General features: G+C 45.5%; 1 protein-coding gene across 1 annotated transcript; it reads left to right on the forward strand.

Moving 5' to 3' along the window:
- Window positions 1-1,848: 1,848 nt before the first annotated feature.
- On the forward strand, window positions 1,849-17,102 carry med24 (mediator complex subunit 24). The gene is made up of 26 exons (XM_084459681.1): window positions 1,849-1,938; window positions 2,362-2,492; window positions 2,635-2,717; window positions 2,852-2,890; window positions 2,988-3,061; window positions 3,283-3,506; window positions 3,592-3,703; window positions 3,907-4,057; window positions 4,525-4,638; window positions 5,065-5,118; window positions 5,262-5,344; window positions 5,496-5,582; window positions 6,102-6,201; window positions 6,582-6,724; window positions 7,500-7,537; window positions 7,675-7,757; window positions 8,199-8,377; window positions 10,322-10,421; window positions 10,820-10,995; window positions 11,218-11,482; window positions 12,158-12,339; window positions 12,675-12,768; window positions 13,006-13,105; window positions 14,685-14,765; window positions 15,161-15,309; window positions 16,745-17,102. Exons 2-26 carry the CDS (start codon window positions 2,363-2,365, stop codon window positions 16,859-16,861), a joined length of 2,958 nt encoding a protein of 985 aa, XP_084315807.1. The 5' UTR covers window positions 1,849-1,938; window position 2,362; the 3' UTR covers window positions 16,862-17,102.
- The last annotated feature ends 7,295 nt before the right edge of the window (window positions 17,103-24,397 follow it).

A 24,397-nucleotide genomic window follows, 5' to 3' on the forward strand; every position in this document is an offset into this window, starting at 1 on the left:
ATAACTGACAGAACCACCAGGTAACCGTATTTTTACATAACTTCTATAACATCCAGTGACAAAATACATCATGGTACCTTGGTACATGTATGTCCACATCAAGGATTGAACTCACAATCTTCACAGTGATAGGCAGGGCACTAGCCACCCGGCCACCGCTGACCTTGGAAATCTGTGGAGTCTTTTTGTTTTGATGTTATGGTACCACTGCCTCTTGTGGTAGCAACATAGAACTGCAGGTCACTAACCTGACGGAAGGACGGAGGGATAAAGCGGCATTCCCTCTTCTTGGTGCGTCGGCTGACAGCTAACGCACAAAAAGCAGGCCACTGCAACATTAATGGCTGAAAATTAATGACTTCTTAAGTAAATTATTGCTTTTTTCTTGCATTTATATTATGGCTCTAACATTTTCCTATCATTAGGAGATAAACTGTCAGACACTATTTGTACACTCAAAAGGGACCTTAAGAGACATTGAGAGATCTCTATCCTGGCATGGGCACCTTGGGGGCATGGTTGGTGCAGGAAAGTGACACTGGAGATACTGAGTGACAGACTCCCATTGATACAGACAAGGACTTCACTGAGAAACTTGAAAGAATGCCTCTTCTATTTCATAAGAGTTCCATTCAATTTCACATGTTCATTTTTATGGACAACTTAAGTTATGTAAGTAACGTGTAAAATGATACCAGAGCATTTACTGGATAATAGGACTACCATTTGCCTTTCGCATCATCCTCTTCAAAACAACAATGCTAGTGTTTTGTTTGAAAGTTGCATTTTAATTATCCAATGCAGCATTATCTCTACTATAGCCTATTTTATTCTTCATTCTTTCTTGCTAATTAGCTTCAGACAGCAGACGGTGCTGCCTTTATGGTTATGTTTCAGCACTTTGAGATTGTTTTCACAATGAAAAGTGCTTTATAAATAAAGCTTTTTTTTTTTTTTTCATTAGATGTCTTCTGTGCAATTATTAATCGGTTCCCAATGTAGCCATGCATAGAATGGTATTCAGTTGGCTAACTAGCTAGCTAGCTACTTCAATTTGAATGCCCCTAGGCCTAGGGGATCCCCACTGTCATGATTCTTTCCAGCACATGTAGCTTCTACACCATACTGTAATGAATGGAGGACGCAACTAAATGTATGTCATGACAAGAACACTTTGAACGGGCACTTTGGGGTCAAAACCTCAAATGACTAGAGCACCTTGTGTGAAGCAAAGTGACTTTCTCACTTAGGGTCAAGTCTGGAGAGGAACACATCTGTGCCGACAGCGACCCCTGCTGGCAAAAGAGGCACGGTGCCTGAAGAACCGAGGAGCATCAAATCGACTTCGCACCCTGGCGTATTGTGCATAAATCATTCTCTTTTGATATTAGAAATATAGACAATCGGTTATTGGCATCTTGATATTTGCTTCAACCCATGGGGTGAATAGTTGTCACCTTTGACCAATCGACAAATCTCAATACTCTGGTCATCACAGGGAAACATACGACAGGATTGCGTGAGCACTGCCAAGATGTGTATGCTGGTTGCTGTAGGTAGTAGGCCTACATATTGGAGAGAAGGGACTTAATGGAAGGAATGAGGAGAGCAGGAGTGGCAGGAGTCGGAGTAAAGGGCATGGGTTGGAAGTTGGAGAGGCGGGAGGTGTTTGATAAACTATGGATAGAATCTGGGCAGGGTAGAATCTGAGTAGTTATGGGTAGAATCTGAGTCGTAATGGACGTTGTAGGAGCTCGCCAGCTCCACTAGATGGCGGCAGTGCAACAAATGCAAGCCGCCGTTAAAACCCAAAGAAGAAGAAATAGTTGACCAATCAGCGGTTCCGATGTTTAACAAAGATGGCGATCATTGTATTGTGAATCAAGATTCTTAGCTAGTTAATTTATTGGTTAAATTCAAAGGTTCCAAAGGTTACAGGTGAGTAATTCTAATGTTTAAAGATGCCTATTATTAGATGTATTCACAGGTCGGAGGTAGGTATTTTGCCACTTGCGACTTGCCACCTCCGACCACAAACGAACGCACCATTAGTAGCTAGGTACCATCTGCTGTACTTGCAGCAAGACAGCAACTAATGTTAAGTCCCTCGTACACACAGCCTTAGGTTATGTAAAGTTAATTCACCTTTTAGATGGTTTCGCTTACTAATGTACCACTTTACCTAAAGCAAAAACAAGTAACTTGCATAGCTAGAGTAGATCACGTTATCCTAGCCAACAATTGCTAGTTAAGTTAGGCCAACCTCTAACTTACTTTTGCCTAATGTTAGTTGATGTACTAGTAACCTAGCTGCATCCCGTATGTATTGCAGTGCCTGATAGTTGGATATTCTCCTGTCAGGATGAAGGTTGTCAATTTGAAACAAGCGATCCTGCAGGCTTGGAAAGAGCGTTGGAGTGACTACCAGTGGGCCATCAACATCAAGAAGAACTTCCCAAAAGGAGCTACATGGGACTACCTCAATCTAGCAGGTCAGTAAAACCCAACCAAAGAGAAATTCACAATGCTGAGTGAGTTTAGTAGCTTAGTGATTTGACATGAAATCATAGATTAATCATGAATGCATGGTGGGATATACCAAGGTGATGTTTTGATTTGTGCACTGTGTTTCAGAGGCTCTCATGGAGCAGGCGATGATAGGCCCCTCCCCCAATCCACTAATATTGTCTTACCTCAAGTATGCCATCAGCTCCCAGGTAAGCTCGATGGCACCAGCATATTTCAATAACGCTCAATCATCACTGTGACTCGCTCAAACAGGATTTGACCTAATGAATGTGCTCGACTTTGTACTACTCTGAATATCAATCGCAATTGTTGTCTGCCTCAGATGGTGTCTTATTCAAGTGTCCTTACAGCCATCAGCAAGGTGAGAATACTATTATCCTGTTGGTCAGTGAAAACTTAACGAAGACTGATGCAATATCAGCAGATGAATCACATACATCTGTCTTTTTGCTCCTCAGTTTGACGACTTTTCTAGAGACCTCTGCGTCAAGTCTCTTCTGGAGATCATGGACATGTTCTGTCATCGTCTCAGGTGCGTAATGGGATCCTCATCCCAGTCGAGTCGGTAAAAAGCATCGTCTTTCCATCTCAACTAGGGGGCGCTGTGCCGTTAAAGAGTAGATTAAATCGCTCAAGCATTGACTAAAACACGCATGACTGAAGTGACATGAATCCGCCTCAGCCCTCAACTCAATCAATCAATCAAAGCTTTATTTGTATAACAACTCAACTGTACCTCCACCCTGTGTGCAGCTGCCACGGGAAGGCGGAGGAGTGCATGGGGCTGTGCAGGGCCCTGCTGGGCGTGGGGGTGTGGCTGCTGCAGGGCTGCGCCTTCTACTGTGAGAGGCTGAGGGAGCTGGGGCCGTCGGCCAGCACCGAGGCCAGTCTGAGGGCCTGCCAGGAGAGGCTGACTAACCTGATGAGCAGCACCAAGAACCGGGCCCTGGTCCACATCGCTCGCCTGGAGGAACAAGGTATGTGCTCATGCGTGGCTCAGCTGCTTGTATGTTTGCGTGAAGACATTTTTTCCGACCTCTTTCTCTCTGTATGGCTTAACAGCCTCCTGGACCAATGTGGAGCAAGCGATGCTCAAAGTGACCGATAACCTCAGCAGTCTGACCAATCAGACATTGAGAACCAAGCTGGAGGAATGCGTGTCATTGGTCAGGAGGTAAGAAGGGCTGGATGTTCCACTCATGCCTGATAACAATTCCCAAATCCACAGGCCTGCTTGGTAAAGTTAAATGTTATGGAGGCATTCATAATAAAAGGTAGGCCTTGTCCTCTTCAGTGACAAGATGGTGGCCTCATAGTGAATAGATCTTGAGCTTTAAATCGGAACCTAATGATCGTCTCCCGTTTCCCCATCATCAGTATTCCCCAGATGCTGTCGGTACAGTGCGACCCGCCACTCCTCACTACCTTCCCATCAGTCCACGCCTTCATCATGCTGGAAGGTACCATGAACCTCACGGGGGAGACGCAGCCATTGGTGGAGCAGCTGATGATGATCAAGAGAATGCAGGTGAGAGTCTCGCGTCAGTTTTGACGGCCGGTGGAAACAGTTTGTTTTTCTTCTCTTTGTTTATCGCTGAAAGCTGGTGTATATTTAACACTTGTGAAATTGACCTCTGAGTTAACTTAAAGAATAAGGACACCGAATTTCATGTTTAGCCCTATTCCTGGCTTCCCTGGCATGTATCTGACTAGTACAGGTTCAAATATTTTTGTTTTGTGCAGTACAGAGTTCTGTGTCAATAACGTCGGCGCGCGCACCCTGGCTCGTTGCTAGCTATGGGCACACTCGAAAAACTCTAAAAAGTATTATATACGTGGATTTCAAGTACAGGAATTACATGGTTTATGCTCTGAAGTCGTCCTGTAAACACCATAGGTCCTTTTGTTTTTTTTCATTTTTTCATTTTCATATTTCTGGATATCACACATTCTTGACACTTTGTGGATTCGTCCGGCGCGCTCTCTCCTATGCAGCACATCCCCGCCCCTCTGTTTGTGCTGGAGATCTGGAAGGCCTGCTTCACCGGCCTCATCGAGTCCCCAGAGGGCACGGAGGAGCTGAAGTGGACGGCCTTCACCTTCCTCAAGGTTGGTCTCACACGCACACCCGGCTTATCTTTGCTCACTACCAATGTTTGTCTGTCTGTGTATTGAGTTCCTCATTAGCCGTTGCATTGCAGCAGCTACTCTTCCTGGGGTATATATCTGGGGCGACTGTAGCTCAGTTGGTAGAGCGGGTCGTTCAATAATCGAAGGGTCAGCGGTTCGAATCCCAGCTCCGACTGTCCACATGTCCAAGTGTCCTTGAGCAAGACACCTAGCCCCAAATTGCTCCCAATGAGCAGGTTAGCACCTTGCATGGCAGCTGCCTCCATTGGTGTGTGAATGTGTGTGTGAATGGGTGAATGAGAGGCCGTTGTAAAGCGCTTTGAGTGCCGCTGAGGTGGAAAAGCGCTATATAAGTGCAGTCCATTTACCATTTATACAGTGACCTCCATCTCACCTCTATCCTAGATCCCGCAAGTTCTCCTCAGGCTGAAGAAGTACCCGCAGGGGGAGAAGGGCCAGGTGTGGTACTTTTAACTTTCCTCCCTTTACACACAGCAATTGCTTAGTTTACCTATTGATGGTATTGGAAAATAAACGGTAGCGTATTTGAGCGATCCTATATAAGATGAGCCGTATGAAACTGGGTGTATCTCCATCATCAGGACTTCATGGAGGACGTGAACATTGCCTTTGAGTTCTTGCTGAAGCTCACACCTTTGCTGGACAAGGCTGACCAGAGATGCAAGTAAGGAGGCATTAAAAAAAAAAAAAAAAACTCCCCGTATCTTCATTAGCAGTTTTTTATATTTATTATTATTATTTTTATTTATAAACAGTGATTTTTTCTGCATCTGGAATTGCTTTACACATGTCTCTCCCTGTCTCGTCTCTCCCAGCTGTGACTGTCTCAGTATGCTGCTACAGGAGTGTAATAAGCTGGGTCTGCTCTCCGACTCCAACACAGCCAACCTCACCTCCAAACGGTACGTCCCCCCAGCCACGCCTCTCCCCTGCGGACCCTTCTTCTTCTCCAGTGGGTGTGAATGGCAGTCGGTAACCACCTGTAATGGTGCGCTACTGCCCCCCGCTGGACGGGGGGGGGGATCCCATCCACCATGCTGCCCCTTTGAAATGGGGTGTCACGGGAAGAGACGGTTGTGCTTTTACAGGAAGAAGAGAATAACGCCACACTCCCTTAAGTCCGGCACTAATCCCCTTCATTCTGTCTTTCACCCCTTTACTCTTTTTATCCTGAACTCCCTTGTTCAATTCTACGACTCTCTGTCTCTCTCTCTCTCTCTCTCTCTCTCTCTCTCTCTCTCTCTGTGTGTCTGTCTCTCTCTCTCCTGCTCCGTCTCCACCTCTCTCTCTCTCTCTCTCTGTCTCTCTCCTGCTCTGTCTCCACCTCTCTCTCTCTCTCTCTCTCTCTCTCTCTCTCTCTCTCTCTCTCTCTCTCTCTGTCCCCCTCTCCCGTCTAACGTTTTCTTCAGGGCCGAGGACAGGGAGTACGCCCCGAGGCTGAAGACGGCAGAGAACGCCAACATCCAGCCCAACCCGGGCCTCATCCTCCGAGCGGAGCCCACGGTCACCAACATCCTCAAGGTGCGTCGCATGCGTCTCACCTCCGCTCCCCCCGCCGCCCCCTCCACCCGCCCTCCCTGCAACAACACGCGTCCAGAACCTTCTCCTGCTGTGTACATCTCTGCATCCTCTCTCTCTCCGCTCCCTATCAGCTAACACCCTCACAGAGGGCTCATGTGACTCTGCTGAGAATGGAAATGCAGTATAAGAGCAGTGATTGGTCATAACCTTCTATACCATCATTGGTCGGCCGTATCTACACCACATATCTATGTGTGAGACTCAAGTAACCATAAATCCACCCCGGGAAATAATGCAGCACCCAAGAGTGAATAGATATTCATAGCCTGATTTGGTCATATTTTACCACTATGTCCCCCCCCCCTCCTCCTATGTGGTAGACGGTGGACGCGGACCACTCCAAGTCTCCCGAGGGTCTACTGGGGGTCCTTGGACACATGCTGTCTGGGAAGAGTCTAGACCTGCTCCTCGCGGCCGCCGCCGCCACTGGGAAGCTCAAATCCTTCGCCAGGAAGTTCATCAAGTGAGACGCGGGCCGGGTCGAGGGTGGGCCGGTGGGGGTTCCTGTTCCCGATGTGTTTGACCTGCAGACCTCCGGTTCACCGATGAGCTTGAAGCTCCTTCACCTATCTAGCTAGTAGGGATGCACGGCTGATAGTCGTTTTTTAATATATCGGTATCGGTCCGATGTGCAAAACAGGACCGATGTGAACAACCGATAATTATTTCTGGCTAGCTGCTGTTGTGTGTGTTGTTTTTGAGAGGAATCAATGCGGTTAATCTGTAATTTATAATAATCTATATTAATTTTTCCAAATGTTTTGGAAATAGAGACAGTGTTCCCATGTGTTTTTCAGTATGTATAACATTTGATCATCATAGAAACTTGTTTTTATACAGATCATATCGACATCGGTAAATATCGGTTATCGGCCATGACAGCAATGTTAATATATCTTATTGGTATCGGCCAACATTTTCATATCGGTGCCTCCCTACTAGCTAGAAAGTTATCTGTCTATATTCTGACCGGTGCAACATTTTGACCTGTGCAACGTGAATGACTGTTGAGTGAGACAGAGGAAGTCTCATGTCTTGCAATGAACCCGTCATTATTTTTGACGTTCTTGTCATCGCCATCGTGACAGAATACACGCGGAAAAGTTCCATCTGAGATGTTCAGTTTAGAAGCTGACAGCTGGAAACGATGAGCTCTGAGGAGCTATATGGACATGACGTGAGAGGGGGGGTGGTTTTTGGATGATGATGATGTTTGATGAGCGTTCTCTCTCTTCCAGGCTCAACGAGTTTCCCAAGCACATCAGCGGGGAAGGATGTGAGTACTTCAGTCTCACAACGCCTTGTTCATTCACTTTGTTTCAACATACTGTATGGGGGAGTTTTTGGAGTAGATTTGAGTTATTCATGATGTGTAACGCCCCCCCTCCACCCCCACCCCCCTCTCTCTTGCAGCCAAGTCAGCCTCGGTCCGAGCTCTGCTCTTCGACATCTCCTTCCTCATGCTCTGCCACGTGGTGCAGACCTACGGCTCTGAGGTCAGTCTAGTCTCTACGCTCACGTCACCTTCCCTGCACAAAATACCACGCCCCAATATTTAACATCAGTTAAATGCGTAGTCGTACTGTGGATTTTACATCACTGACCAGCACTTGCATCTCAAGACCACTAGATGTCCTGACTGCCTAACTTCTATCTCATACACTTTTAGTCTCGGCATTTCCCAGTATAGAAGTCACTTCTGCTTGAACCAAATGACTAGGTCTGGAACTGGCATGAGAATTTGATTAGTGCTGATAAGATATTGTAAAGATAACCGATAACAAGAATTCCAATGTGCTTGCACAGGTTATATATGGCAAAATAAACGTTCTGTTCTGTGACTTAGCATTACCTTTCTCCTCGACGTGTATCGCAATCAGATATTGACACGTGTTTGACCTTGTCCACGTCCACTGCCCCGTTTCCTCCTCCCACAGGTGATCCTGTCGGACCCCAGCCCCTCCGGGGAGACCCCGTTTTTTGAGACGTGGCTGCAGACGTGCATGCCGGAGGAGGGGAAGACCCTGAACCCGGACCACCCCTGCTTCAGGCCCGAGTCCGGCAAGGTGGAGAGCCTGGTGGCGCTGCTCAACAACTCCTCCGAGATGAAGCTAGTGTGAGTGACGGTCTCTCAGTTAAAATGACATGCGAGTGTCACGACCTGGCTCGTTCTAGTCCAGACCATAATCAACAGAATATTTAATGTAAGTTAAACACTGAAGTACAACAAAACAAGACATAAATGTGGGGTGTAAGGCGTATCAGTGATATCAGTAGTGTGGAGTCGTGAATGGATGTGTGAGTAATGTAGGTGTGGATGTTGGATGCATCTAACTAATACAACCCATAAGAACTAGTCTACTTAAACAAACAGAAGACTCCAAAATGGGGAATGAGAGAGAGGCTTAGTTCACACGGCAGGTCTTAATGCTCAATTACGATTTTTTACACAGATCCGATTTTTCTGTTTAGCTGTTCACATGACCTTTTAAATGTAACCTATAATTGACATAAATTTTGACTGCCGTGTGAACAGCCCACGGCCCTGAACAGACCCGCATGCGCAGAAGAACAATAACAAAGACGTCAGGACGTCACGCGCAGCGCACTGTTTACGGAAGTAACGTTAACCATGGATAACGTTCTATTAATACATCCGTGATAACGTTACATCCACAACTGAAGTTAGCCTTTACTACGGGTTGATTTTCAAGTAGGCTATTTGTGCAGTGGAAGCTGGCGACGGCATGAGCAAATGATAACGAGAAGAAGGATGAGGGTCGTCTTGTGACGTGCAGTATGCCGCACAAGCGCCCCACAGTGGAACGCTTCACGAATTTGCAAGTCACCGCTCTAGAGACGTAAAAGTAGCATTAAACACAACAGACAACGTCCATAATAGGCTGTGCTTGATCAGGTCTCGGCCTGTATGAATAGCATTTTCCTAAATCTGCTGATTAACTGGAACAAACGTACTAAGAAGCTGCCTGACAAGCCGCCCCAGACCACATAGATAAGAGCATGTGCGTGCAAGTTACCCGTTCCTAGCAGGGCTGCACAGTATGTCGTTTCTGCATCGTCATTGCAACGTGCAGACTTTTTTTTTCTGTCGTCTAGAGGTTGTCCTGAATAGGACTCCGACATCGTCTACGTGCTTCCTCGCGCAGGGGCGTGTACTTAGGGACATCTCAGGAGCTCGTCCCGAACAAAACTCTGACATGGCTGTGTGCCTAATCCCCAGGGGCCTTAACAAAGACTCAAAGTCATGTTGATGTTACTCTTCCTTATACTGATAAGAAACTTCCGTATACTGTACACAACTCAACCTGAAAGGTCAGAAGAACATTCAAAACGGCAAACGGATTAAATAGGAGGACACCGCCCTGGTCACAACAACAACAACAACAAACAAATCAGATAAGAATATTTTTCTCCCCCCAAAAAAAGCCTCTCTGGGAGATGCCAGAGAGATAAGAGATCAGCTGTGTCATTCCCTAAGAACAGAGGAACATCGTCCATCTATTAGCATGTTGTCTATTTTCCTGCAAGAAGCGTGAAAAAAAACCGATACCAAACATGGGCATTCAACGCATCCAGCGTAACGTTGACAGAAACGCCACTTTTAATGCTGATTCATGAGTCTTCGTCAGTTCGTCTTCCTCTCCAACGGGCGTGGCCGTCCGCCTGCGGGCTACGGCAGACAGTCTGACTCCCGAAGAGCTGTAAGATCGAGATCTGTAGAGATCAAACCCCCCTCTGTCTGCATGGGAATGTGACCTCACAGGTCCACCCCTGAACCTGCATATGCTAGGGAATTATTAAGCCAGTGTGCAGCAGGAAAAGTAATCAATGGCAGAATTTTAAGACGTGCTCAGACTGCATTGTTCTGGGCGCTTGGATCAGTGTGCAGTAATGCAAGTGATTCTCTGTGTAGCTTTTAATCTTTCACAGCCGTAAGCCTTGTATTTGCATAGTCGTGTCGCTGGTTTGAATCTGATTCCAATCTCTTGGCGTGTGTGTGTGCGTGTGTGTGTGTTCGTGTTCTTTTTCTTTCTCCCAGTCAGATTAAATGGCATGAGATCTGCCTCAGCACGCCGGCAGCCATCTTGGAGGTGCTGAACGCCTGGGAGAACGGGGTGCTGTCTGTGGAGGCGGTGCAGGCTAGTTCTCTATTTGACTACTATTCGTTTGTCACTCTTTCTCTAGAAGTGAGCGTGGAGGAGAAGCGTGATGCAAGCGCTGAAACACAGGATGTCCGACAAGGCCGTTTCTTCCAAGTCTGTCCGTTAGAGTCTCAATCTCTTTGATTTCCTTCCCTCTTTTTTTCCCCCACTTCCCCTCTCTCTCTCTTTCTCTTTCTCTTTCTCTCTCTCTTTCTTTCTCCCTCTCCCTCTCCCTCTCCCTCTCCCTCTCCCTCTCCCTCTCCCTCTCCCTCTCCCTCTCCCTCTCCCTCTCTCTCTCTCCCTCTCCCTCTCCCTCTCCCTCTCCCTCTCCCTCTCCCTCTCCCTCTCCCTCTCCCTCTCCCTCTCCCTCTCTCTCTCTCTCTCTCTGAATGCAGAAGATCACAGACAACATCAAGGGCAAGGTGTGCAGCATGGCTATCTGTGCGGTGGCCTGGCTGGTGGCCCACGTCAGGATGCTGGGTCTGGATGAGCGGGAGAAGCCCCAGACCATGATCCGCCAGCTCATGAACCCCCTGTATGCGGAGAACACACTGCAGTTCTACAACGAACGGTACACACACACACACACACACACACACACACACAGTCTTCCCGCGGCTGCTGTAGAGCCAGCGTCTCGACAGACAAATGGCAACACGTTGGCGCAACTTGGCGAAAACAAATTTCCACATTCCACATTTCCACATCGCATTCCAATAATGCAATGTTTAATCTTATCTAACGGCGTCCGTATAAAGACGAACCCTCTCCTCTCCCCCCGTCCGGCCCACAGCGTCGTGATCATGAGCTCCATCTTGGAGCACATGTGCGCCGACGTGTTCCAGCAGACGGGCCTGGCCCTCCGGTCCCCCCTGGAGGGCCAGGAGCCCATCCCCTACCGGAACCTCCTCCCCGCCAAGGAGCCCATCCACGAGGCCCTCAGCAAGCAGTTCCGGGGCGTGCTGTGGAAGGGCTGGGTGGACAGCCAGGCGCTGCACCTGTTCGAGAGCCTGCTGCACATGGGGGGGGTGTTCTGGTTCACCAACAACCTGGTCAAGGTAGGAGGAGGGGGGGGGGGGGGGGTTCTGGTTCACCAACAACCTGGTCAAGGTAGGAGGAGGGGGGGGGGGGGGGGGGGGGGTTCTGGTTCACCAACTGGTCAAGGTAGGAGGAGGAGGGGGGGGGGTTCTGGTTCACCAACAACCTGGTCAAGGTAGGAGGAGGAGGGGGGGGGGGGGGGGTTCACCAACAACCTGGTCAAGGTAGGAGGAGGAGGGGGGGGGGGGTTCACCAACAACCTGGTCAAGGTAGGAGGAGGAGGGGGGGGGGGTCACCAACAACCTGGTCAAGGTAGGAGGAGGAGGGGGGGGTTGGTGGTAGAGGTGTGGAAGGGTAGTTGTCGAGAAGGAAGTTGGTGAAGATTGTGGAGTGCTATACTGGTGTGAAACGCTTGTGAGATGTTTGTAGCTCTCGCTTTAGACAAGGCAAGTTTATTTGTATAGCACATTTCAGCAACAAAAGGAAAAAAGGAAAGTCTTCAGTCTTGATTTAAGAACTGAGAGTTACTTTAGGTATAGTGGATGATGGTGGGGAATTTGATAGAAAACCATACAAACAAACACAAAAAAAGCCATAAAACATTAGAAACGTTATAAAGAACATATGTGTTACTGTTAAATTTATTTTAAAATTAATACGGCCCAAATTCATCTGTGTCCCACGTGTCTTTTTAGGAGCTTCTGAAGGAGACTCGGCAGGAGTGGGCCAACCGCGTGGTCCAGCTCCTCTACAGCATCTTCTGCCTGGACACCCAACAGATCACGCTCACTCTGCTGGGACAGATCCTGCCCAACCTGCTCACCGACTCCGCCCACTGGCACAGCCTGGCCGACCCGCCTGGCAAGGCCCTGGCCAAGTGAGAAAGAGCCCGCCGCATACCGCTCCGCCTCTTATGCCGGGCTCACGCTACAGGACGGGGGGGGGGGGGGGGGGGGGATTATCCGTGACTGATTTTAAATATCCTGTAGTGTGAGCTCGGCATTCGAGCGGGAATTCAAACTAGGAGCACTGCCGCAGATGGAGACTGCGTGTGAACTTTGACCTGATGGCTCGCTAGGTTGTAAGGACGTATAGGACATAAAGAAGTCTGTTGAATGTCTGTTTAGGTGTCGGTTATTAGCTTGTCTGAGATGTATGCTGCAGGGTGCAGATGGTTTTGGGTTGATAGTTTTTGTCGTCCTGTTGCTGCAGGCTGTCGGTGTGGTGCGCTCTCAGCTCTTACTCCTCCCACCACAAAGGACAGGCCTCAGCCAGACAACGCAAGAGGCAGAGGGAGGACATTGAGGTAGCACACACACACACACACACATCTACATACACTACCACACACACACACAGGGCCCTAATTTGCTGTCAATCGGAGGAAAAAAAGATAACGTTGATATCCTAAAGAAAAGTGCATTCTGCTCGTTTGCTCATGCACCAGCAAATATGTGCCCACACATTCATCATCATTCCCAATATTATTTGTGGCTGGGGGCCTATGGGTGTTGTAGTCTAAAGTGCATGTTGTTGACCACAGGACTACAGCAGCCTGTTCCCCCTGGACGACACCCAGCCGTCCAAGCTCATGAGACTGCTCAGCTCCAACGAGGACGAACCGGTGGTGCTCTCCAGTCCAGGTGGGTCTGCTCAACCTCTGCTGTCAACATACAAGACAGGGAGAGGTTGGTTGGTTGGTTGGTTGGTTGGTTGGTTGGTTGGTTGATTTGATTGATTTGATTGATTGATTGATTGATTGATTGATTGATTGATTGATTTGATTGATTGGTTGATTGGTTGATTGGTTGATTGGTTGATTGGTTGATTGGTTGGTTGGTTGATTGATTGATTGATTTCACCTTTATTGATCCAGAACACTGAGGGGAAAGCTATCACGGTAAAAGCTGGTAAATAGAAATGAAGCTTAACTGTTAATACGATAACCAAATGAGCTGGATGTATATTCTTGCATGGATGGATGTATATTCTTGTATGGATGGATGTATATTCTTGTATGGATGGATGTATATTCTTGTATGGATGGATGTATATTTTTGTATGGATGGATGTATATTCTTGTATGGATGGATGTATATTCTTGGATGGATGGATGTATATTCTTGTATGGCATAGAAGCAGCATTTGTGTGCATTCCCTCCCCTCTACCTCCATCTGTACTGTATTTTGCAGTACATCCATATTTCACCGCTCGAGCCTCCATGTCTGCAGCATCTGGTTTAGACTAGATTAACCTGGTGACCTCACCGTGCCTCGGGAGCAGATTCCATTAAGGGCTTGAACAGACAGTTGGGTTTCTGAGCTGTAAATGTCAACAGCAAGTTGACTCTTGCAAGCTCTCTCTTCCAAACTAGGGTCAGGCAAACATTGACAGTAGACTTTAGGCGTCCAGGAAGTGTGACATTGTGAAACGCTGTCTGCACAACTGTGTTTGACATCCAGGTGGGATTTCCTTGTTTTAATAAAGCTCTGTTGTTTTGATACCATTTAGTTTGCAAGAATAATATTTAATATCAAAAGTGAAAGAGTATCAAAGATACTCCACTTTGTGCCAATATAATCAGTGTTTATTTTACACACAATATTCTTCCATTTTTTTATATGAAATATTTTCATTCTTGAGCATTGATTAGTTGATTGAGTAACAACTTATCTTAGTTTCCTGGCTAACCCTTATTGAAGCAAAACTGTAATCCCAGAGCGTATATAGTTCTTCATTTGAGTAATCATGGCCATTCTGGCATCCATGGAAACTGAAAACTCTGTGTCAAAATCCACCATATGTTGCATTATCTCGGGCAGCAAGTCTGAACAAGGTGTAACGACTGAGTGCAATGTAGAAACCAAGGAGTATTTAGAATATTTTTGATTCTAAATAAGGCACTACTACTACTTTTTATATGTAGTTTCACAAGCCTCCATTGAAATGAATAGCTTTCTCTTTCATTTCCGTACAGTATAGTACTTAAAGAATGTTGATTTACTGTTTACTCTAGTGTCATATTTTAAAAGGGAAATGCTTTAAGGAAGTTGTAATGGAAAGACACAGTTTTCTGAGTAACCCACCCACTATGTCACCCCGCTACCTCGGAATGGTCGTTTGACTCAATCTCCCACAAACCTAACCGTGTCTGTCTCCTACTGGCTCTGTTCCATGACCTCTCTCTCTCCCCCCCCTCTGTCTCCCGCGGTGCTCTGCAGGTGATCGCTCCATGAGCAGCTCCCTGTCCGCCTCCCAGCTGCACAGCGTCAACATGAGGGACCCTCTCAACCGCGTCCTAGGTTAGACTCCGCCTCCAGCAAATGCATTGGCCGTCACGCCCAGCGGGAGCCAGCATTTTATCTTTGCTTCAGTTCTCGCAAATGTTAGCAACGTCATGCTTGGGAAATGTTGTCTCTGTTTTAGATTCATTGTCTAATCTCTCCCAGGAGCTCTCCTCCTCGGCTAGGGTTCGTGGTTAAGGACTGACCCTAACTCGCTACATGCATGCACCCATTATTCAACACCGTTTTGTCAGTCTCTTGCCTCTTAAGTGACGATAAATCTTCCATTCCTTCTCCCTGGTATCAACCATTCCCTCTCTCCCTTCCCTCCCTCCCTCCTTTCCTCCCTCGCTCCCTTCCTCCCTTCCTCCATTCCTCCCTCCCTCCCTCCCTCCCTCCCTCCCTCTCCACAGCAAACCTGTTTCTCCTCATCTCCTCCATCCTGGGCTCCAAGACGGCAGGACCTCATACCCAGTTTGTCCAGAGCTTCATGGAGGAGTGTGTGGAGTGTCTGGAGCAGGAGACCCGAGGCAGCATACTGCAGTTCATGCCTTTCACCATGGTGAGTGGGTTGAGGTGTGGATCAAGTCAAATCAAACTTTATTTGTATAGCGCATTTCATACACAAAGGCAACACAGTGCGCTTTGCAGAGAGCAATGGGGGGGGGGGGGGGGGGGTATAGGTCCACCACTACATATTCCAGAGGGAAGCAAAAAAACTTCACCCAAGGGCCGACTAAGTGAGCTGTAAAAATTCTTCCCTGACCTCTCTCAACGAGGCGATCAAGCAAGCTCCTGGAAAATGTCTGTCTATTGGCTAAGAACATTTACAGAGCAGTAAACATGGGCTGAATACTTCATAGGAGAGACATGACGATCAGTAGAGTAGATAAATAGTTACAGAGATGTTGCCTACATAGTAATCCATAATAGAATATTTAAGAAAATCATATAAGAAAGCACAGTAAGCACTTAGCAGACAGGCTCCTAAAGAATGTAAGAGTAAATTAGGTATAGCCGCTAAGCAGAAGTGGGGAGACAAAAAGCAAAGCTAAGAGTAAAAAAGGGGGGGGAGGTTTGGCTGGATAGGGACAGCTGGTGACACATGGTGGGATGGAGCTGGACTAATGGGTGGCAGGGGGGCCTCTGCAGGAGCCATGGGGAGACAGGTGGACCTTGGCTGGGAAAAAGGGTGGGGGGTACTTTACGGGATTTGGGAGTAGTACAAGAGGGGGAGACACTAGGGAGGAGAAAGGAAGACAGTAGGTTAGAAGCTGCACTGGACCTCTACAGCAAACACAGGGGTTTCTACCGGACTCGACAATTTTTCCCAGAATTTTACACAAAAATGGAAGGTTGGAGATTGTTCTAAAATCGCTAAGAACTGAAGTGTCTAGGTTACTTCTCTTCAGAACGGGTCTCCAAAACAGTTGAGTGTTGGTGGCAAGATGCCTGTAAACAGGGGGTCATTAACAATGGCTAGAATGTCCTGAGACGGAGTCAAAAATAGTTTTGAAAAAATCAGTGGGGATAGGATCAAGCAGGCATGTGGAGGACTTAAGTTGTGAAACTACCTTTCTCCCTACTTTCTGTGTCAACCAGTGTAAACAAGCTCATATGTCCATTACATGGAGGAAGAGGTTCAGTGAGCAAGACGCCCATGGCCTTTCCTGGGTGATATTCCTCCTAATATTCGTTATGGAGGGATGGTAGTGGGGTAATTTAAGATTATAGCATAGGGAGGACTCTGACTCATGTTGCTTATTAGTATTAGGGATTGTGAAATATTTGATAATGATTTGACATCTTTCAGTGGAGGATGATTCAGTTTGTTTGTTTGTGTGTGTGTCTGTCTCTGTCTGTCTGTCTGTCTGTCTGTCTGTCTGTCTGTCTGTCTGTCTGTCTGTCTGTCTGTCTGTCTGTCTGTCTGTCTGTCTGCCTGCCTGCCTGTCTGTCTGTCTGTCTGCCTGCCTGCCTGTCTGTCTGTCTGCACCCAGGTCTCGGAGCTAGTGAAGCTGCCGGCTCTTGCCAAGCCCAAGGTGGTGCTGGCCATCACAGACCTGACCCTTCCTCTGGGGAGAAGGGTAGCTGCCAAGGCCATCTCAGCCTTATAGGACACCCTCCCCGTAACGACCTCTTAGGTGACCGCTCAGTCACACACACACACACACACACACACACACACACATGGCTTTTCATGGACCCGTTTCCTCAGCGTCTCAGAGCTTGTGGGATTTCACTTCGGCAATAGCTTGCTCTCTTGGTGTTTTATCATCCAGGCATTGATGGAGCATATTTCCCTTACTCATCAGTTTGTTGGTTTACTACTGTATGTGTCAAGATATTTTGTATTCATTTTTGCATCCGTGTCCAAACATGGTGTACATAAATTGTGTTTTTTGTAATAAAGCCATCATGAGAAATGGTCTTTTCCCCTCTACTTAATTTGTGTGTGTCTGAAATACATTTATCCCATCTTACGTAGGTTACGGTTTCTAAACAAGACAACTCATTTCTCGTAAGGAGGTTTTACTAAGTTTGCCCTCCTGCCAAGATGGCCTGCCCTGCTTGCCAGACGCTTACAGTAGTCGTCAGACACACTGCTTCTGTGTACGACAGTCTCATGACCGATGAGCTCATGGATTTATTGTTCCATTCGTTCTTCTGTTTTGTTTAAACCAATCCTGTGAGATTAGGTTACCACAGTTCTCCCGCCCCTGAGTGTCACATGACGATGACACTTCATTCATGATATTTCCCCAGAACTTTAGGATGATGTCCACCAAGAGCTCATGTGCTTGTCAGTCATCCACTTTCATCACTTCCTAGAGGAAATCTCAAGTCTTGTCAATCTGGGTCAAAGACGTGACGCTTGTTTTTTTGTGTCACTTTCGTTAAGTTTAAATTTTTTAGGTTAAAATTTGAAAATAAACGTAAAGATTACTTGCATACATTCTTTTCTGACAACCTGCCCTAAAAAGTTGTGGTTTTGATTCATTTCGAGAGAATTATTGAGTAAAAATGGCAAAAATGTCTAAGTGGTGTAACTATAAAAACAGTACAGAAAAATTCAAATTGCTCAAAAGAGCTGAAAGTCTAAAAAAACAAACATATAAACTAGTTTGGCATAATCTTACATAAGAACTATTTTAAAGTTAATAAAAGAAGTGGATCTATATTGTTCTGGATATTATAAATAATCCGGGGAATCATGTCAGTCAGGTCAACTTACATAAGTGTCTAGATGGTGTAACCACCATATAAGGAGTTTTTTTTCCTTTATCTGCATCACAGAGAAGGACCCCTCTCTGCTCTTCATGGTTGCATGTCAAGGTTAGTAACTCTTAGAAATATTGAGATAATTTGAAATTTTAGGGTATGGTCAGGTATGATTAGGTGTCATGTCAAATGGTGTAAGCAGTGGAAAATGGTGTAACCAGTGGAAAACATTGATTATTGATCTTTATCATAAAAACAAGTATTTACTTTTAAAAGTATGTTTGAAAGTAGCTAGGTCAACTAGCTAGCTTTCATGGGTGTCCATTTGCCTGACAAATTTGATTTTTAAAGTAAATGTCAAATGGTGTAACCAGTTACACCATTTGACTCATGATTCCTATTAAAAGTCTTTCTGTTTGATGCTATTTTAGGCAAGGACCAATGTTTTATGATGCAGCACAAGGACAACTAGTCATCTTAAGAAGAAATGTTTAGTTTATTAGTCAGTTTTATTTATTTTCCAAGTATTCTTTCGAGAAAAGGGGAATTGTCATTTACATCATAGCCTACATGTTATTTGGCCAGACATTCTATGTCTTAGGGCTGCACAATTAATCGTGAATTAATCGAAATCGCGATTATAACCTCCGCGATTAACTAATCGCAAAAGGCCGCAATTAATTACCCTGTAATTTCAAATGACATAAAACCAACATAAATACAAAATCCACATATAAACACACCTGATGCATGCTTTTAAAACAGTATTTCCCCCCCCCCCCCCCCCCAAAATTAAAATCTTTCACACCCTTATTTGTCACTGACCCATCTATGTAAGAACACACTTCAGTTTTGGGTTGGGGAAGTTGCATATCCACTCTTTGGTCAGTGGTCAGGTCTCTTTTTTTAATATTTGGCCAGACTTCCAGGGACTTAAAAAGGAGCAGCTTTTGAGAGCCATTTCCCTATTTATGGACATGTGTAATATCTGAATATATGTCATAACATACCTACTGATGAGTGACAGAGGGGTTGTGAAATAGGTTTTTGGGTCATTTTCTTCAAGGACCATGTGGAAACGATGAGGACTTTTCTTAAATCTGTCACCTGCTGTGATGCATGGTTTCTCAGAAAATCCATGTTTGCTCACTTATTCTAGAATGTAATAAAAGCAAAAGTTCTTGGCATGCTTGTGTGAGGGCATCTCCATTTGTGGTCATGTATTTCTTGTATTTATGTATTTCTTGCCAAATATTTCATGTGACATGGACACAAAATCAGGCATGCCTATTCTTTAAAAAAAAATTCGGAGAGGGACATATTTGTAATGTCATATCTTGTTTTTATTCATTGTCATCAGAGTGAAATGGTACATAAATAGAAGATCTTTATAAAAATGTTTGCTTTGGAAATTCAGAGTAATGAAACACTATATTAATTCACGTTAAGTTACAAATTTCCTAGGCCTTTATCAGTTAATCTTGATAGCTTATAAAGCTTACATAGGTTGTTTAGTTTAGTTCCCAAATACTGGAAAAAGCAGTAAACAGCAATAATTATTAAAAACTAAATATCAACATCAACACATATGGTAATAAATAGCAAAATAAATACTTAAATATATTTGTGATCAATTAATAAATACAGCTCACAGAAAGAAAAAAAATTGTCAACTTGAGATGTGTTTTGGAAAACGACGTAATGGTAAATGGACTGCACTTACATAGCGCTTTTCCACCTTAGCGGCACTCAAAGCGCTTTACAATGGCCTCATTCATCCATTCACACACCAATGGCGGTAGCTGCCATGCAAGGTGCTAACCTGCTCATTGGGAGCAATTTGGGGTTAGGTGTCTTGCTCAAGGACACTTCGACATGTGGACAGTCAGAGCTGGGATTCGAACCACTGACCAATCATTGAACGACCCGCTCTACCAACTGAGCTACATCCGCCCCGCAAAGTAGTGCGGTCATGTAGCACGTGGTCATTCGTGTTGCGTCTCGCTGGGTCTGATGATGTTTCTCAGGCTGCGGAACATGTCCTGGCTGAAGGTCTGCAGCTGGACGAGCGTGAGGTGCATGGCCACCTGGACCTCATATTCCCCACTGAGACGCAGGGCCAGACTGGTGGGCGTAGGCGGCACCTTGGCCTCTCCTGGGACCATTTTCAGCATCTATCACACAAAGAATATTTCACTCAATACATGACGTCTGAATGTGCAGTCTGGATCTCTCTATACACTTATCCCTCATTTTAATGCAATAATGTTGCATATGAAGCTAACGGTAGGTTAGCCTATCAGGGGGGGCATCACCTTTATGATAATCCTGAGGAGGTCTCTGATGTCGGCCTGCATCTCGGTCAGGGTGTCCGTCTTCACCATCTGCTGGGTGACGGCTAGCAGTAAGTCCTGGTGCAGCTGAAGCCCCTCCACCATGCGCCTCATGCAGGCCTCCTGGAGGAGCAGAAGGTCAGTCGAAAGGTCACCAAAAGTGACTCACTGAGGCAACAACCAAGTAATAGTAGGCTTTACTCTGCTGTCTGATGATTGGCTGATACTCACCAATGGAAAGTCCTGTGACAAGGGTTCAAGCGTGGGAGCAGAAGGGATGCCGATCTTGGTCGCCATGAACTGCAGGTTGATCTGCTCACTGGTTGAGTGGAGTGTCAGAGTCTGTGCAAAACAATATACTTAATATGTGAGTTACTTAATTGACCACCGCTTTTACCAATGTAAATACATATTCAAAATCTGAATTTGGAATTTTGATTCACCGAATGACAATGTTTTTAACGTCCGTCACTAAAGAAATCGATTGATCGAGGATTTTCATTCCTCGAAGAACCAAGGAGGTTATTGATACACAGGCTAGACTACACAAGTTTGCGTGTTCACGCATTTATTGGACGTAGCCTACAGACAAAACCTCGTTTACAAGCGCACTGGGCATTCACGCATTTACGCATAATAAGGCCCGCACTTCTCTACCTGCAGTGGCTCCAACCAACACGCGCAAAAGTGCGCAACAACACGAATGACGATTTGCTTCACATTTACACATAATTCAACATTGCCTGCTTGCAGTCACCACTATTAGACTATTGTACGACAACATTGAGCATGCATATCCTGCTACGGGGAAAATACGAAAGAACTAGCCCATCACTTACCTCTGTATGAATGTACGACTTGTGCGTCTTCGGAATGTTAAGTTTCACCTTATCGATCAATTCCTTGCTCGCCTTTCCGAGCTGATAGAAGACGGGATTTTCAACCATAACGCCGGCAGCATTTACGGAGGACCCCGTGAGGGGGGCGTTGTGGACGGGTGTTGCCATGTAGAAGGTAATGGCGAAAACTGCCGGAAGAAAAAACGGATCTGTGAGACGCAACACAAAGGCTTAATGGTCACTTGGGCATCGTTTAAAGGGCTACACAGCACAAGCGAGCCATAAAGTTAAAAATAGTAACTGCAGAACATGATACTTGTGACGTCGGATACAGACTCGCAGGTTAGGCTGCATGCAGCCGGTTATCTGAGTGTATGAAATATTTTAAAAAACGACTTTGATCGTTCTTGAATAACCAATGTGTTTCCCTTAAACAACACGAATAGCCTATGATAAAGGTCACTTGCAAGTTTCTAATGAGGAACTGTCTAAATAACAAAACAATCAAATAATAAGCAAATTGGATTAAAACGTTTACCAGTGGTCATAGATTAATAATACATTGAATATTAATTAATAAAAAAAACAAGTTATTTAGCATTAACCTATCACTATTGATCATTTCAGAGCCTATAGCCATGGGTCCATCCTACCGTCTCTGCTCTCCTACAGTGACTGAGGCTTCCGCTCACCAGATTTCACAAGAAGCAAGTTCATCTTACTCACCAATTAGAATGGTCATTTTTTCCTTTTTGGGTAATATCGGTCCTGGCGATGGACAATGACTTCTTCAATGATAACATCTTGCCGGTAGTCATTATATAGGCTATACGTTGCTCAAAATACTGGGAATTTCCTCCACAACCCAAGCTCTAAGAATAGTTAGGTATCAGTGTGACTGGTCAAAACCAGTGGTTTTCCTATTTTCAAGTAATTCCTTAGAACATTGCATATTTATTCAGACCTATATATTGCAGGGACTATTAAGGTTTATGATGTCAAATGTAACGCTTTCGGGGATGTGCTGTCTACGTTCAAACATTTCTGCTCACATTCTAATAATCATCCAATATGTGTGGCTTTGGTGTGACTACAAAATCAAAAACTTGAATTATTTTATTGAGAAAGCAGGTTTCAAGTTCCCCAGAGAGCTCTGTTTCTTTTCATGTCTGAAAATACTCTTTGAGTATTGTGATCTGGCCTGGTGTCTCCTATAGGCGGAGTGGGTACATGCCTAGGGCCTCTGGCCTGGTGCCTCCTATAGGCAGAGTGGGTACATGCCGAGGGCCTCTGGCCTGGTGCCTCCTATAGGCGGAGTGGGTACATGCCTAGGGCCTCTGGCCTGGTGCCTCCTATAGGCAGAGTGGGTACATGCCGAGGGCCTCTGGCCTGGTGCCTCCTATAGGCGGAGTGGGTACATGCCTAGGGCCTCTGGCCTGGTGCCTCCTATAGGCAGAGTGGGTACATGCCGAGGGCCTCTGGCCTGGAGCCTCCTATAGGCGGAGTGGGTACATGCCTAGGGCCTCTGGCCTTGCAAAACCTTTTTTGTTTTGAACTATAAAAAAAGTGTTCACGTTAACCGACTGTGACCAAATGTGATCCTCAAGTGCGACATGGCTGCTGACGATGGCCTAAAGTGATGGCCTAACATTACATGACGATGGAATGATGGCGCCTCAGTCTTTATTGCTTGATGGTGGGCGGGGTTTATTTCAAAAGGGAGCCTCCACAGAAGATTTTGCCTACGGCCTCCAAAAGTCTAAAGCCGGCACTGCTACGATTTATATAGCATATAATGTGTACTTATTAATTCTTTTGAAAAGTTACCTCATTCAAGAGGGGAAAAGGGAGGAAGCACAAACATGGATCTAGAAGAGCTAAACATTCTGAAGAACATGTGTGCTTTTTAAAAGCAGTCAAACTATTTAAATAAATCACCAAAGAATAATAAATAGTAGCCTATCGATAAGTTGATATGGAAGGCTAGAAATAGACTGATAAAAAAAAGATGGATAGACAGACAAAATAATGGCATTAACACAAAAAGACATAGCTTAGACCTCCATGGAAAGTGTATCATTGTGCAATTGGTTATGGATTGAGAGTTTGAACTGTATTGCAATCTGATTTGCTCTATACAAGGGTGCCACCTGGTGGCTTTCTGCATCAGCCAGGAAGTTGAACATAACTTTGCCCACTACAGCATGGTTGGCCTATCCTCAGGATGTTGCTATAACTGTAACTAATACGCACAGAGAAGATAAGAGGAGGTACAGTATTGCATTCTTTAGTATTGGCTGTGTGGGCAATGTTGTTACATCACACTTGTAGTTCTTGACAATGAAATCATGTTTCTTTAGGTGTTATAATGAGACATATGTGCCCAACTGGTGCTTGGAGCAGATCAGTTTGCTCAATGCTCTGACACTATGACTAGATCAAAACCAGATTCACTGGCATGTGGGGGCACTAGAGACACAGGGTTTGGACTTGGTGGTGTGGGGGAGAGCCCTGAGCACTCAGAACTACCCCCCGCTGGCTCCGACCTGATGGGGGCGCCACAGAGCCGCCAGAACACGGACGCCCATTCCCCTCCATTCATTTGGACTTGGCACTTGAGCTCAGGAGCCACAACCCCCCCCCCCCCCCAGTCATTGTCAGTGAGAGATATTTTGGGCCCCGGGGAGCTAATGGATGTGTTTCCTAGTGTTTCTAAATTTGATTTCAATGTTTTTATAGTTTTTATTCTTTTTTACACTCTTTAATTATTTTTAATGTGATTGTTTCTTTTACATCTGCTCTTACTGTGTTTTTTTTTTAGATTTATGTTTTTATCCTTCTCCTTTTATGGAAATCACTATGTGCTACATTAATTTGTATGAATGGTGCTATATAAATAAAATGATGGATGGATGGATGGATGGATGGATGGATGGATGGATGGATGGATGGATGGATGGATGGATGGATGGATGGATGGGGATGGATGGATGGATGGATGGATGGATGGATGGATGGATGGATGGATGGATGGATGGATGGATGGATAGAACACTGAGGAAGATAGATAGAACACTCAGGAAGATATTGTGTTTCCTGTTAAGCACCTATTGTATTTTAGATTGCTATTCTTGCACTTTGCCTTCAGCACTAGATTATGCTCTAAGTCACTTGTTTTAGAAAGTTAAATGCAATTGTTGTTAGTCGCTTTGGATAAAAGCGTCTGCTAAATGACTGTAATGTAATGTAATGTAAAATG

Source organism: Borostomias antarcticus (assembly GCF_949987555.1).
Source record: "Borostomias antarcticus genome assembly, chromosome: 29".
In the NCBI taxonomy this organism is placed as follows: domain Eukaryota; kingdom Metazoa; phylum Chordata; class Actinopteri; order Stomiiformes; family Stomiidae; genus Borostomias; species Borostomias antarcticus.